The sequence below is a fragment of the Zootoca vivipara genome, chromosome 5, assembly GCF_963506605.1.
Source record: "Zootoca vivipara chromosome 5, rZooViv1.1, whole genome shotgun sequence".
In the NCBI taxonomy this organism is placed as follows: Eukaryota; Metazoa; Chordata; class Lepidosauria; order Squamata; family Lacertidae; genus Zootoca; species Zootoca vivipara.
The window spans coordinates 55,096,739-55,112,894 of NC_083280.1; the positions used below are offsets into that span (position 1 = coordinate 55,096,739).

The following is a 16,156-nucleotide window of genomic DNA, read 5'->3' on the forward strand; positions in this document are numbered from 1 at the left end:
TTAAGTGTGTAAAGGGCTGCAACCTTGATTTTAGAAGATGACAGAGTGTGCAGGGTCTTATGCATCAAACATTATGACAATTCAAAAGTACCTTGAATTCCCTGAAACTCCTCAGGCACAAAACATCCTCTGATTGTCAAAATAAAGCCTGTGTAATATTTTGGGATGATATATGTTTGGGCTTGGTAAAGTGGAGAGAATGATGAGAATGTGATTTCTTTAATGGTACAAGACTTTTCTACAAGATACAAGGTGTGATTATGGGTGAGACCTTCTTTAACTCTTACTTCATTTATGCTTCACCTTTCTTCCATCTTGGAACTCAAGACGGGGTACATTGGGGAAATCTCCTACCCAGACCGTGACCAGATTCCCTATATTCCTCATTAGCTGTTACTGCAACAGACCATGCTATGTGACCATTCTTAGCTCATTTTCCCATTTAAGTTCACCATAGAGACGGCTGTGCATCCTACTAGAAGTATTAGGCAGTTTTGAGAGCAACCAATTGTTTTCTCAAGAATATAGCTTCTTTAAGGTTGCTGTTTCCAGGGTCTTGCAAGATAAATGGGACCCTTTCTGGGACACCCCAACCTTTCTTTCTAATTCTTTTCCATAGCTCCACACACCTTGAATGTTGTAGCTATTATGTTTCCTTAGAGGGGCTTGAACAATTGTTCCACAGTGGGTCTTCAATTGGTGACCTGAGGGATCTTGAGTGTGGATTTAGCTGACATGACAGTGTTCAGCTTTGTCCAAAAGAGAGAATTACAGGGAGACTAGCCATTGAAGCCGCCATACAGCAGTAGACAATAATTGACCAGGAAATAATCTCTGACTCCCAAATAAAAGCCAAATGTCAGACCAGTTCACTGGTGTTAACAGCTAGGAGATTTGATGTTGCTAACCTCATACTGGGTCTATCAATATTGGGTCTATCAATATTTTTTTGTTGCTTACAGTATCCCACTGTGACACTAAGCTTCTATTCTTGCACACAGTATGCAAAATATTCAATAGCTTGTGTTTTGTGACATTCTACATTTCCATAATCTATGTGTTTTAGTTTGTTTCACCGCCAAACAAAACCTTGCTTGATCACTCTGTAGTCATGTCTTTTTGTGAATGAGAAGTTTGCAAGCTGTGTCTCATTAGAGATATTGAAGCTGTTAACTAAAATAGGTAAACCATCAATTTGCAAGTATGCCAGAACTGTAGCTAAATCAAGATAAAAGTATATGTGCATATCATAGGTCACTGATTTTTGCGCATCATTCTTGGACACAGCAGTTGGAGTTATAACCAGCTGCCTTCCTTACAAGTAACAAAGTGAAATATGCTCTATTTACATTTACTGTTGAAAAGAAAAGAAAAAGAAAAGAAAAGAAAAAGTTAAGGGATCAACCAATTGCTGTTGGGGATATATTACATGTATCTTTCCATTTTAAACAGTTGATCCAGTGGCCTTTATCCAAAATTTAAAGCATCTAGGCTGATCTAGCTTCAAAAACAGTGACCCATTTTAGATCTCAGTCTTAGGAAGCTGTTTGATGGCAGGGAAGCATCTCAGGGGACATATGTTTTGATGTGAGTGGTGTCAGCTTTCAAAATCATCTTGCTGAAAAGAGATGGCATTCAGGCTGACAAGTGCTGAGGAGAGTAAAGCTGTATTTTCACACCTTTTGTCACACAAAAAATGCAGTAGTTCGTTTTTGTGTGTGTTTTTTTTTAAGTTGAGCTGTCAAGATTTCAAATTCCACAGTAGCTAAGGCCCATGAAAGATTTAGAACAGGGATGAAAACCTCTAGTTGTAGCAGGATTCCACCAGCCTTAGGAAGCATGGCCATTGGTCAACAATGATGCGAGGTGCCATCCTGCAACATCTGGAGGGCCCACAGATTCCCTATCTCTGATTCATAAGGATGTTAGTTTGTAGGTGTGTGTTATGTGTGTATAAATATTTTAAATGCAGGGTTAAATAAATTCTCATTTGTGTGCAACTTCCTATTAATGGGTTCTTTTTTAAAAAGGGAAAATAGCCACAGGAAGTTGCAGTCCTAAGTGGAGCAGCGGTGGAGGTGTATCTGCTTAATTCCCCACACAATTTTTTCCCCAATTCAAAATTCTCATCCCAGCTTCCTCGCTTCCTGCATGAGGAAAAGCATTTCTGATAATCTTAAGCGGGTGTGTGTGTGTGTGTGTGTGTGACAGCCTATCGGCATCTCCGCCCCCCTCTGAATTCTCTGCTCAAAAGAAACGAACAGAAAGTGACAAGTGACTGCAACTGCCACTTTTTTCCAACTTTCTGCAAGTATAGCTTGTCTATGTCAATGGCAACAAAGTACCACAATTTGTTTCCCCTGAAACTTAATCGGTGCCCTTCCTCATTTATGCATCCCGTGCAATTAAGCTAAGCCACCCAGAACCATGAGAAGGTAACCCACTGCTAGTGTTTGAAGTGGCAGGGATAGACATCAGTTTTGAAATGTAGCTTTTATGGAAGAAGAAAGCATTTGGATTAGAGGGGGGAAACACACACACACACTCTCTCTCTCTAATTCTCTCCCCACCCCTGGATAAAGATGTTGGGCATAATCCAAGAACAGCAAGTCTCAGATTTAAGCATTTTAACAGGGTGCTTTAGTTCACCTGATTTCAGCTATGACCTTTTGCTACCAATGTTTTAGGGCAAGGTGTGGGTTTCCTGAAGCAGAAACAACTCGTGGTTATTTTCCACATATGAAATTAATGGAGTGTCCCCTTTGTGTCAGTCAGTTCCTTCTGTCTGTCTGTCTCTCTCTTTTGTCTTACTTGTCTTAGGATGGTTGAAGATGTGATGTCTGTATGTTCTCTGTTGTAAGTAATTTTAACCCTAAATGTGCTTGTTATGGACAGGAATGCCTCATTTCATTTCATTTCATTTTTGCTAATTTGGGTTGTGGGTTTCCTTCAGATGTCCTCTAAAAGTCTGGTAGTTGTTTTTCTCTTTGACATCTGGTGGGAGGGCGTTCCACAGGGTGGGTGCCACTACTGAGAAGGCCCTCTGCCTGGTTCCCTGTAACTTGATTTCTTGCAGCGAGGGAACCACCAGAAGGCCTTCGGCACTGGACCTCAGTGTCCGGGCAGAGTGATGGAGGTGGAGACGCTCCTTCAGGTATACTGGACCGAGGTATACTGGACCGAGATAGATAGCTAGATAGATAGATAGATAGATGATCAATAGATCAATAGATATTATAGTCGATGTTTTTAGTGAAGGAAAACATTGCCACCTATAAAAAGGGATTCATAAATAAATATCTGTGACAGCCAGTATAGCCCAGAGGGTTGGAGAGTTGATATTTGATATAGACTTGATATTGTCTCATCTTTGTCATGACCAAATTGCATGGCCTTCAGTATTTCACAACCTCAGTTTCCTCATCTGTTAAGTGGGAATAAAAGTGAACTCTGGCCAGATTGATTTAGGGACAAAACTAAGAGAATGGGTGATAGATAGTTTTTGTTTTTTGTTTTTTTAAAGAAAAGAACTGGTTGTATGTTTGCTAGCACAGGATGCTGATGCAAATTAATCCATTGCTATTTGATCAAATTGTAAGTGTTGGCCCAGGTTTTGCAGAATTGCTCTGTTGTAAAATCACGAATTCTTACTGCTGTAATTGAGGGCTCCTGTTTCCATTATTTCAACATTTTATGAAGCAATGTTTGGCTCAGAATGCTGTGAACTAATCCAAAAGTGCATGACACAAAAGTGAGGGTCATAGCATGCTCCTCCTTGATGCTTGAATGCTTAAGCTTTCTGAAGCAGGCAAGTTTTACATGGTGGTATTTGCTTTAACTCTGCACTGTTCTTAAACACTCTTGGTTTTCCACAGCTCACCATACTCAAAATTTCCATTTTCTTTCAGTGATACTTTTAGGGTGAAAAAGTCACCGAAAAGATCTCCGCTGTCTGATGCGCCTTCACAGGTAAAGAGGACTGACAAGCTTTTTTATTTACGGTAAATGATTTTTTTGTTAACACTGGTCCAGTGCAAATTCCTGATAACTGTCTGGTAACCAATTATCTTTTGGGGACTCATTCAGCATCAAGTAAAATCACAGACCTAATATAATTTTTTGATAACAAAATAGAAGTACGGTACACAGTTTTTTTACTGAAACAATTAGCGGTCAAAACCTGTAATCCAAGCTTCTGAACACTTCAAGCATAGGGATTCAAAGCAAAAATGAAAAACAAATTAAATAGATTCTGGTACAGTTGATGTTACTCTGATAAACTTGAAAAAAGACATTAAAAATCTTGTAAACATGAATGCACTTAAGGGGGGGAAATGCAAATAATTTGCAGATTAGCCTGCTTAATGGCAAAGCAAGGATGAACATCCCCGGAGACCATATATATATTAACTATAGAAAAACAATCTAAAAGAAAAGCAAATGCAGAGGAGCTAGATTGCAAGACATCTTTCCATACTTGGTACCATAAAGCCAAAAGACACCTGATGCCATAAAGAGTGGGGAATCCCAAGCAGAGTAGATCATTTGGAAATAACATCAATTAAATGGAAACAGTGTTTGACGGAGAAACAGACTTCCAAAGTTCTTCAGTGCCCCAATAGCGATAGCATATTGTCCTACTTCTTCTGTTGCTGAGCCCTTGGTCACGATTCACACAGTCAGCTGATGGACTTGTCACGACTTGTAACACAATCTGTTTCATAAAGCAGGTTTTTGCAGTGCCACCACAAACTGTGATAGTGTAGCAAAATTCCCTTATTGGGGGCAGCATCAACCCTGTTCTTTTACAAGGGGGCTACCATGCTTCTGTGTATGGAGTGGTCTAAAACAAGTGATTATTATTTTTTAAGTAAGTTTGTGTAGAATTGAATTCTTCACTAGATAACATAGTTGAACTAATCACAAAAACAAATGATGCCCCACTTTATCTCACCTGTCATTTATCCTAGCATTGATTGAAGTAATGATTCTCAGATATCTGTAGGAGAACAAGGTCCATTCATATTAGTTGCCTGGAGTGGCCCTTCCATTCTCCTCCTTCTTCTCCATTAGACAAGGTGAGATAACTGTCTCAGGCAGCATATGGTAGTGGCAATAGTGGACCTCCCTCCTGGTGTTCCTCCTAAGGCCCCCTAGCCTGTGTTTGAGTGCCTGGGTGGTGCAATGCACCAGAGTGCCGGGCTGCCAGGGGGCGCCGCGTTGCTGTGCATGCGGTAGCTGCGCTGCGCCCGCCAGACAGCCATGCTGTGAAACAGGGCAGGGGGGCGCCGGAGGGATCTTCGCACCAGGGCGCCAGATACGCTTAAGACAGCCCTGTATTGTACAGCCTGTTCTTGCTCCTCTGAATTAGCCTGCTGTGTCAGGTACTATGGAGGGCACTGTCCCATCAGCTGTGTCGAATGAGGATTCAACTTTTATTTGGCTTCTGTATATGGAACAGGGAGGTGACATCATCTTGTCCTTCAGGCAGCAAAATATATTGGGCCGGCTCTGTCCATACTAAAGTTTCTTAAGGGCTGAAATCCTGAGGCTCTATGAAGCTTGAATAAGTAGTTAAAAAGAAAGTAAAAGGAAGCCAGATACAAGAGGAGAGACAATTGTTTCTTTCTTTACAGCACAATAGTTATTTAACATTTCTTCCCCCTACTCTCAGGAGTCTACGCCACTGCCTACAACCGAAACACCCTCTGTTGTATCCACTGTGGTTCATGCAACAGATGAAGAGAAACTGGCCTCTTCAGTGGGCAACCAGAAATGGACTTGCATGACAGTGGATCTAGATTCTGACAAGCAGGATTATCCCCAGCCGTCGGATCTGTCGACTTTTGTAAATGAAACAAAGTTCAGCTCTCCTACAGAAGGTAAGCTGGCAGAAAGAGGTGGAATCAATTTCCCCTCCTTAAGAAGAGAAAAACAAACAGATGTGGAGAGTGGTGAAGGAAGCAAATGTGCCTTTTGATTACCTTTGCTCAAGTGCAGGTTGAATGATCCCATTTAATGTTGTCTTCCAGCATATCTAGCTTAATTCACTGTCTCGCTTCTATTTAAGTGCTTTGTTTGCCTAATATGGTTTCCGCATAGGGATGTTTGGAGGTAATCCAGAAAACTCCTGCTGCCAGTAACAAACTGTAATTAGCTTTGGTAGCGATTGTATGAAATCTTTTATTTCTAGGCAGTTTCCTGCACCATTGTTGGAGCTCCCGCATTCACATTCTGCTTTTTATATTACTGCTCCATTAATTGGCCTGGCTCTTGGGATTTTTTTAGCTACTGCTTGTAAGCATCAGTCATCAGACATATATTATTAAAAATGTGTTTGGAAGATAGTACAAGAGGGAGAGAAGATTTTAACAGTGCTCATTCCCTGGTGCACTATGTAAGCTTGGGTGTATTAGGGCTACCCATGCAGCATTTCATGTGCAGAGTACTGCCATATGATTATGATGAAAGTGAAGGTAGGATCTAAGCATTGTGGAAGCCCTGATAGTCTTTAACCAGATATACACAGCGCATTTGAACCAATTAGCTCATAATTAATAGGGACATATAAATTTGTGCTTCACTTACTTAACATGAGAGTATCTTTGTGTTGTGGTCACTGGGACAATGAACACAGCTCGTGTTTTGCAGTTCTCTTCACTCATAACTTTATCCTTCTCAAAATATTAGTGTCAGTTACTGGTTCTCTGTGTGTCTGCATGATCCCTGTCTTATGAAATACAGAAATACACACTGAACAGTTTGACAAAATGGGGTGGTTGTTTTTTGCTGGATAATAACGGGTATACCGGTAGTATTGGAGGGGGGGGGTTGCCTCTGCCCTGTAAAACAGCGTGACATTGACTGAGTGAAGGGACCATTCACATAGATAGACATATATCTGCAGATCAGGCTTTGCCAAACTGGTGACCTTCCATATGTTTTTGACTGAAACTCCCATCAGCCCTAGCCATGTGTAGGGCACCAGGTGGATAAAGGCTGCTGTAGGTAGTATTTTGATAAACTCAGCTGTCTTTTCTATGAATAGGGCAGGTTTTGTTTCTTTACAATTCAATGGGTTTAGCTAATGGCTACGTTTTGTTTTTGTTTCCTACATTTCTACACAGTCTATGACTCTGAAGGGTCCCCAGAGCAGCCCATGAAAGTATAATAGAAGCATAAAACTAACTAAGGTCATTTTATAACTAGCTAGTTGAAAACAGTATTAAAAAAATATTTTAACAACAGCCTTCCACACAGCCAAAATACCTTCTGGAAGAAAACCAGTTTTAATTCATTTTTGAAAGGCCTAATCCTGATCAGATGCCTTACTAGTTGATCCTGTGAGGAGTGTGCCACCATGAAGAAGGCCCTGCTCTTTTGTCAGATTTCTTAATCCCAACAACATACACACCCACCCACCCTGAGAGCCCCCAGGACCCCGTAGTGGTACCTTAACTTCAGATTTTGCCTGGTGGCTCCTCAACTCCAATGAGCAGAAAGGGCCCTTCTAATCACAGGGTCACTTTTGTAACATGCAGCACTTGTAAATTCCCCCTGATATATCTGGTTTGCAACTGAGGCTGTAACCTCAGGCTTCCTCCAGTACCTGTTTGTCTCACCCAGCTGTTCCCATCACAGCTGCCGTACTCTGCTTCCCTAGGTCTTGCTCTCTCAAGGAAGGTCAGTGTGATATAGTGGCTTGTGTGTCAGACTGGGATCAGGGAGACAGATTCAAATCCCCACTCAGCGGTGAAGCTCTCTAGGTCACCTTGCCAACAAAGGTCCGTATAGTTAAAGCTATGGTTTTCCCAGTGGTGATGTATGGAAGTGAGAGCTGGACCATAAAGAAGGCTGATTGCTGAATAATTGATGCTTTTGAATTATGGTGCTGGAGGAGACTCTTGAACAGGCATCCCCAAACTGCGGCCCTCCAGATGTTTTGGCCTACAACTTTCATGATCCCTAGCTAACAGGACCAGTGGTTGGGGAAGATGGGAATTGTAGTCCAAAACATCTGGAGGGCCGAAGTTTGGGGATGCCTGCTCTTGAGAGTCCCATGGACTGCAAGAAGATCAAACCTATCCATTCTGAAGGAAATCAGCCCCGAGTGCTCACTGGAAGGACAGATCCTGAAGCTGAGGCTCCAATACCTTGGCTACCTCATGAGAAGAGAAGAATCCCTGGAAAAGACCCTGATGCTGGGAAAGGATGGAGGGCACTAGGAGAAGGGGACGACAGAGAACGAGATGGTTAGACAGTGTTCTTGAAGCTACGAACATGAGTTTGACCAAGCTGAGGGAGGCAGTGGAAGACAGGAGTGCCTGGCGTACCCTGGTCCATGGCATCACGAAGAGTTGGGCATGACTAAACAACTAAACAACAACAGTTAAAACAAAATAAAAAAAAGTTCCTTCCAGTAGCACCTTAGAGACCAACTAAGTTTGTCATTGGTATGAGCTTTCATGTGCATGCACACGAAAGCTCATAGCAATGACAAACTTAGTTGGTCTCTAAGGTGCTACTGGAAGGAACTTTTTTTATTTTGTTCCCAGAGCTGTTATGGGGCATTATATGGTTATGGGGAAAGAGAACCACAATAGCTCCTTGAAAGAAAGGAAGGATGTAACTGTGATAAATAAAATGAGTGTAGACTGAGGTGCTTGAGGTGCTTATACTCAAGTTGTAATTTAAAATATTGTTAGAATAAGATAAGAAAGAGAGAATGCAAGTTCTTCCTTAAAGAAAAACAGATTATTATAATCATTATTGGAATGATTTAACTCAAATTTGAACTCAAAACAGACTGGCACCCAGAGTGACTCTACATACTAATTTCCCTGCCTCTTGTGTCTACAGGGTAACATGTGGCCCAGATTACCTGTTAATTACAACCAATAATGTTTCCTCTGTTGGGATCATTTAAATATAATCACACTTTCCCTCTGGACTCCTCTTCATGCTACAGTGAGAGTTTTCGGAGTAATTAAAGGATTCTTTCTGAGACTATCATTTGCACCACTTGCGATTCTTCTTTGAATATCTTTCTGATATCAAAGGCTACCTTCAATAGGCACTTGTCATGACCTGAGTATGACACTTCTCACCTTGTTTGTTTCTTTGCTAATCCACTAGAACTCTTCTTATCTGGCTACTCAGGATAATTAAGCATTTGAATCTTCTGCGAATCCCAAGCCATTTCTATAATAGGGTGCACCTCCCACCCCCCAAGTTGGGAAATGCCAAATTCATTCTGGAATCGAGTAAGATGTATTTATGCATCTACAGTGGTACCTTGAGTTACGAACGCTTCAGGTTACAAATCGCTTCGGTTTACAGACTCCGCTAACCCAGAAATAGTACCTCGGGTTAACAGCTTTGCTTCAGGATGAGAACAGAAATCGTGCTCTGGCGGCACAGCGGCAGCACGAGGCCCCATTAGCTAAAGTGGTGTCTCAGGTTAAGAACAGTTTCAGGTTAAGAACGGACCTCCGAAACGAATTAAGTTCTTAACCAGAGGTACCACTGTACTGTGAGACAGTGCAAGGACTGAAACTGATGTAATAATAGTATATACCCAAAGAGGGCGTGAAAGCTGTGTCTTCCAGATAACAAGATGTCAGAGACAATCAGAAGAGGTCCCCCAAAGACTGCTGTTAAAAAAAGAAAAGGAATAGTCTTAAGCAAGCCTGCAGCTCATTTCAGAACTGACTTTTTTGGTCTTGATCTTAAAGTTGCTTTTGAAATAATATAATATAATATAATATAATAATAAAGTTTCTTTTGAAATAATATCTGCTCTCATTTTTAATCTTTAACATTATTTTATATGTTAAAATCCCTGTACATTTGGATATGCATGCATATATATATCTATGCGCGCGCGCGCACACACACACACACACACACACACACACACGGTGTGTGTGTATTCCAAACCATGAAAGCTTTGCCAGCTATCTGGATTTTATTATTAGATCAACTGTGAATTTCTCCATGAGAGATAAAATCCATGTCGAATCTTTCAAGCTTTAACCATTGCCATGTTGGCATTTAACATTTCAGGAAATGTTTCATCTGTTGTGCGTTGAGCGTGTGGAGCTGACATATTTTCTCACGTCAAAATATCATAATTAGCACATTTATATGAGATTATGGAAGGGAAGACCTTTAATTAACAGAAGCGTCTTGGTGATCGAATGTGTGGAAGTTTCAGACAAAGGATGTGATCCAGAGGCCCAAATGCAATGGCTTCTTGTTCCCTTCTGTGAAGGAAAATGTATTGCACCACAAAGCAGGATTCTCCCTCTCGCACAAGGAATACTTTGCTGCTCACAAATGAGAACAGGAAACCTGTGGTGTCCATGGAATGCCACATATGAATCAGTACTGCTAGATTGTGGTCAAAATCTTTATTGGTGCCTTGAATGTAACAGATGTTTTGCTGCTGGTCATTAATGCACATTGGGGGAAGGGAATAATCCTGGTCATTTTAAGTCAGACAGATCTGTCAGGGACTTTAGTTTCACACCCGGTTTATGTATGTGAACCTTTAAAAGGCAGAAACCTAAGAATGGTCAGGGCAAATTAGGGGTTGGAATTATAGGAGCATGCAATTAATTGTGCCATGTGTGATTTTCTGTAACTCGAGTACAGAACTGAAATGTCCTGCAGGAGGCAACACAAGCATTTTACCAAATGTTTCTAGGGAAAGCATAAAATAGTAGTACACCATCTGAATTTCCAAAAAATGTGTTTCAAAGTGACAAATAATGTCACGAATGGTGCCAAAAGTATTCGGAAATGAATACAGTAATAATAAATTTGGTCTGCTGATGGATGCCAGCCATAGTTCTGTGTATCTGCAGTTTAAGGGTGTCTTCCAGCCATAAATATGATCCCCTATAGATCCAGTATGGAACTGATTCTGTGATGTACAGATTCATAAGGAAACATAGTGTTTAGAGAGTGATATGCGTGACTGTTTGATAGCAGGAGAATATGCAAGCTTACTTTTCGCAATGGAGACCACAGTTCAAACCTCACTGCTGCTGTAGACTTAAAACAATTCATTCCCATTGATTTCAGGGAAATGTGCTTCCAAACAATGGCTGGAAACTGTTGAAGCCCATTATTTACAGTACTTATAAAGGCTTATATACAATGGGACTTCCTCTCCCAGGCTCTAGCCACTTGTTTTAGAATTAGGCTGTGGGATGCAAAGTGGGATGGAACAAGACAGTCTCTGCTGAACATCTGAAAAGTCATAGGATGATGCTGTGGTTTCAAGGTTTTTCAACAGCAGATCCATAGGAGAGATGGTTAGCTCTTCACCTTTGCAATCCTTCATCTCCCATGTATCAGCTTTGCCTTCACTGTGGCAAACAAACATCTAGAAACCGTACTTGAGGGGCAAGCCGCTGGGCATTGTAGAGAGGAAATGGCGGACAATGTTTAAGAACCCTTCCCATGTTTGGCAGTAGCTGGGCTTCCTAGATCCATGTTCACCACCAAACACGAATACTCTCTTCAGGCACTCTTAATATGGTTGAAATGAACCTGTGGAGGAAGATGGCTTTCGAGGCAGAGCTAGTGCCCTCCTCCATGTCCTTTCCTCCTCTTTTAATCATGCCGCATGATGAACATTTGAACAGGGCTCATTTTCACCCAGATTTGAGTCCTGCTGCCAAACATGTAATTTTGCTAAACAAACTCCTTGTGCTTTCAGCTGTCCCACTGCGTACTTCATCCTTAACATTGGGCCCCTTTAAGTGTTTAATTGAAGTTCCTAATAGCACTGGTAGTTCTCCAGTGGGCAGAATGTAGATCAAGATCTAGCCTACTGTTAAGTAGATCTGTGCAGTTTTTGTTGTAGTTCAGTGAGGATTCTGACTCCTGATTGTTTAACAGTAGCAAACACAAGAATGCTTTTTCACCCCACTACTAAACTATTCCCTGAAACAAAGAAAACTTTGAGATAGGCGAAAACTAGGAGTGCATTTTTGTGTAGCAGGACTGTTAGCTGGACTGAGAGGGTCCTGTGGAGCACACTGCTTCCAAGAGTGATTCACCTGGTGATGGCAGAGCTCCCAGCAGCAGTGTCTCTGCCACTTACTGGAAGGAGAACGGTTGAGGTACCAGTGAGATTAGGGTTGTGCATGTCAATGGCAAAGCCGAACCAGTGTGTCCACACAGCCGTGACCCTGCCGCTGCTTCCCCCCTCCCCTTCTTGGTAACCAGAAGATGATGTTGTCTGAAGCAGTTGCTGCAGCTCTGACCCCCCCCCCCGACAAGTACCGGTAATTCCTGACTGTTTTTGAGCTCCTATTTTGCACCTTGTTCTAGTTGGTGGACCTCGGTTGGCTGAGAAGTAGATCTCACAACTATGAAGTCCGTCTGCCACTGTTCTAAGGTGTGCCTGCTTCCCAAGACATATGCTTGAGAACAAAATATATGTACAATTTTAATTGGCACGTCCTCATTTAAATGACGGTCATAGTGAAATATTGTTAAGTAACAAGTGGCCCCAAGCCAGGCACAATCAACTCTGTTTCTAGCAATCAGTCAGACATTTCCTTCCCTCACTTCTCCTCCCACTGCTCAATATGTGGGTCTTATGGCATGCCATACATTGGATTTGATATATTGCACCTATTAAAAACATTGCTTTGAAAGGACATGAAAGCCCATGCCTTACATCAGGCATCCCCAAACTGCGGCCCTCCAGATGTTTTGGCCTACAACTCCCATGACCCCTAGCTAACAGGACCAGTGGTCAGGGATGATGGGAATTGTAGTCCAAAACATCTGGAGGGCCGAAGTTTGGGGATGCCTGCCTTACATAATAATTAAGGGCAGCCAGGCTGTTTTGTGGTCCTTTGCCATGTTAGAGTGTTCACAGTCTATCACTTCACTCATTTTCATGTCAAGAGAGAAATAATAATGGGACCACAATTCCTAGATAAAAGCTCCTTAGTTTATAGAAGTGAAATAATGTGAATGCATCAGCTTGTGAATATGATTTTCCATTTGAGCATACAGAACAGAAAGTTCAATCAAGTATACATCATTGTTAATTTAATGGTTTAAGAGAGGGGAAGAGCACTCTGGGCAAATAAAATCTAAGTGCTTGGCCATTTCAGAGAAGAAGAAAGCAGGGGACACGATCAACGGCTTGGATAATCCTTGTTTGTGCCATTGGGCTCTGATTGATATGCAGGCAAAGATCAATACTCACAAACCAACACCAAACCTAAGTTACATGAGATTCATTCACAAACACACACAACATAACCGGCTGCACGTAAATGATACTCTTCAATGTATATAGTATCAAAGGTTTTTTCCCCCATATGAAAACAACATGTAAAGAATGACAAAGCAAATAAAAGTCCCACTAAACGTTCATTCATAAAGTCCCAAATATGAGCTGTTTCTCATCCAGTTCTGCCTCTGTGTATTCAAAAGGAATGATTATTCCGGAAATCCTTGTCGTGAAACTTCAGCAAGCTCCCTTTTGGACTTGTTGGGACTTTTATACACAGAGGCAAAATTGGATGAGAAACAGCTCATATTTGGGACTTTATGAATGAACTGGTTTAGTGAGACTTTTATTTGCTTTGTCGTTCTTTACATGATGTTTTCATATGGGGAAAAAACCTTTGATACTATATACATTGAAGAGTATCATTTATGTGCAGCCGGTTATGTTGTGTGAGTTTGTGAAAGATCAATACTCGGCATGTTTTGAGTTGTATCAGCCAATTTTTATTTTTGTGCTCATTAGGAAAGCATCAGCTGGAAAGCCTCTAGGCCAGGCATGTCAAACCTGCGGCCCTCCAGATGTTTTGGCCTACAACTCCCATGATCCCTACCTAGCAGGACCAGTGGTTGGGGAAGATGGGAATTGTAGTCCAAAACATCTGGAGGGCCGCAGGTTTGACATGCCTGCTCTAGGCTTTTGTTATTGTCTCAAAGAGTACTTCCACCACCATAACAAGCACACTTTTTGATTTATTGCAGATCTGGAGTATGGCAATTCCTATGAAATAGAATATATGGAGAAGATTGGCTCCTCCATACCTGTAAGTTTCCACTTGTGGATTTTAAATTTGAGCTCCTTGATGAACACAGTCACACCAGTCTCATGTATCATGTAAATTGAAGGAAACTGAACAACTTGAGTTTTATTTCTTAATTATTTTGAAGCGTCACTGAAAATTGGGAGAGAAATTTTAGCACTTCATCACTTTTCATTTGGGGTATGGAGGTGGCTGAAAGCTTCAGTTTATAGAAGATGCACTGTAATTTTTCTCTCTCTCTTCTTTCTGACAGCAAGATGATGACGCTCAGACAAAGCAATCTTTGTACCTTATGTTTGATGCACAACAGGAGAGCCCAGTCACGTCTCCTCCAGTCCGATTATCAGACTCTACAACTCCTTGTTCTGGGTACTTCACTGCATTATCAAAAAGAATAATTACTTGTAGTAACCATCACAACTAGAACTAGGCTTTCTTATGGACATGATGGTGCACACAGCAGCCAATGAAGCTGAATATTAGAAGATTCGGGACAGATTAAAGAAAGTACTGCTTCTTACAGTGCATCGTGAAACTGTGGAACTTGCTCCCAGAAGATGCAGTCATGGCCATCAGCTTGGATGGCTTTAAAAGAGGATTAGATGAATTAATAGAGGATAAGGTAGATAGATAGATAATTTATTACAGTCTGAGACCAGCATATAAAACACACTTGGGGGTACAATCCCAGAAGGAACACAAACATTTAAATCATTGAACAGCAATTTTAAAATTTATAAATGTGATATGCATATAGATACTAAAAACTCTGAGATAAGCTACCGCAGAGAAATGACCCAGAATCTCGCGAGGGACCGAGTTTGGGAATTTTCTTGATGAACTAGTTTGGATCAGGGGATGGTCTGCACCTACAGATCTGTACACAGAATCTGGCGACCATCCGGGTCGTCTTTTGATCTTTGCCTAGCAGGAGAAGATTGAATTTTTGCTTTTCCGGGAGGTCGGCGAGCCTCACCAGCAGGGGATCAATGTTCTCACTACGTGCCTTATCATAAAAGGAACATCTAAAAAAATAAGTGCTCTGGGCTTCCTATCTCCCCCAATGAACAGGCGCAAATTCTCTGAGCATATGCGACTTTTTTAACGGATCGTTCCAGGACCGGCGAGGGCAAAGCTGAGCTTCTGGCATAGAGGATAAGGTTATAAAAGGCCATGATGCTCTGCCCTGTTGTTGTTGTTGTTGTCATTGTCGTTGTCAATAGTGGAGGCAGGGCACTACTACTAATAATAATAATACTAATAAGTAGCAGCAGCAGCAGCAGCAGCAGCAGTAGTAGTTATAGCCTGACCATCTGACTGGGTTGCCCCAGCCACCAAACAAAAGTCAAAACACAGTATTAAAACAAAAATAGCATAAGATCCTAAAATGCTCATCCATGATACATATAAAAGGGCAGATCCATCTTAAACCACCCCACTAAAAATGTAAGTAGATTTGACTATGTCTTCTATATTATTGCTTTCTAGATTCTTTTCACCTGCCCCAAGGCCAGCTATGATGAAAGGCAGGATATACTTTTTTAAAATATAGAAATATAGTCCTTCTGTGCCAGTGTCCCCCCCCCCCGTTCCCTATATATTTTCTGGGGTCATATTCCTGACCTGTGTGGTTCCCTAGTCATCCACCTATCAGTGTCATGTGGAACCAGACCACGTAGCAGTGACAACCACCCTGCGCAAGTAATTGTTTCATTGTAGGTGATGTTTGCTATTACTAATAAAAGCTTTCGGATTAGAGTGTGATTTAATGCAAAAGTATAGGCTGTGAGGTAGGCATAACTCTCCATCGCTCTATGTTAGTCAACTGAAAGCATGCCTCTTTATTGTATCTCAGGTCAAGCTTAGAAGAAAGTGAAGCCCAGTTGTCCTCTGGAGTGAAATTACAACATCCAGCTTCACGATCACTGACTGTGAGCCAAGAGACATCGATACAGCCACCTGACAAATCAAAAGCAAAAGAACTGGAGCCCACTTCAAACAACATTGACATAGTAAGTTGGTTTTATGCCCTCTATACTGGGCAAAGTAGCTTGAGTGCAGATCTAAGTATACCA

The 16,156-nt window shown here is 41.5% G+C and overlaps 1 protein-coding gene across 15 annotated transcripts in view; it reads left to right on the forward strand.

The window, feature by feature from the left end:
• Positions 1-16,156, forward strand: part of TACC2 (transforming acidic coiled-coil containing protein 2) — a 160,855-nt gene that overhangs the window by 120,042 nt on the left and 24,657 nt on the right. For 14 of the 15 annotated variants that reach the window (XM_060274797.1, XM_035137488.2, XM_035137496.2 and 11 more), the window contains 5 exons: positions 3,909-3,969; positions 5,675-5,882; positions 14,023-14,084; positions 14,335-14,450; positions 15,937-16,093. In XM_060274797.1, the coding sequence (XP_060130780.1) occupies positions 3,909-3,969; positions 5,675-5,882; positions 14,023-14,084; positions 14,335-14,450; positions 15,937-16,093 (604 nt within the window). The remainder of the gene's footprint in view (positions 1-3,908; positions 3,970-5,674; positions 5,883-14,022; positions 14,085-14,334; positions 14,451-15,936; positions 16,094-16,156) is intronic. The other variant, XM_035137491.2, reaches the window with a different exon arrangement.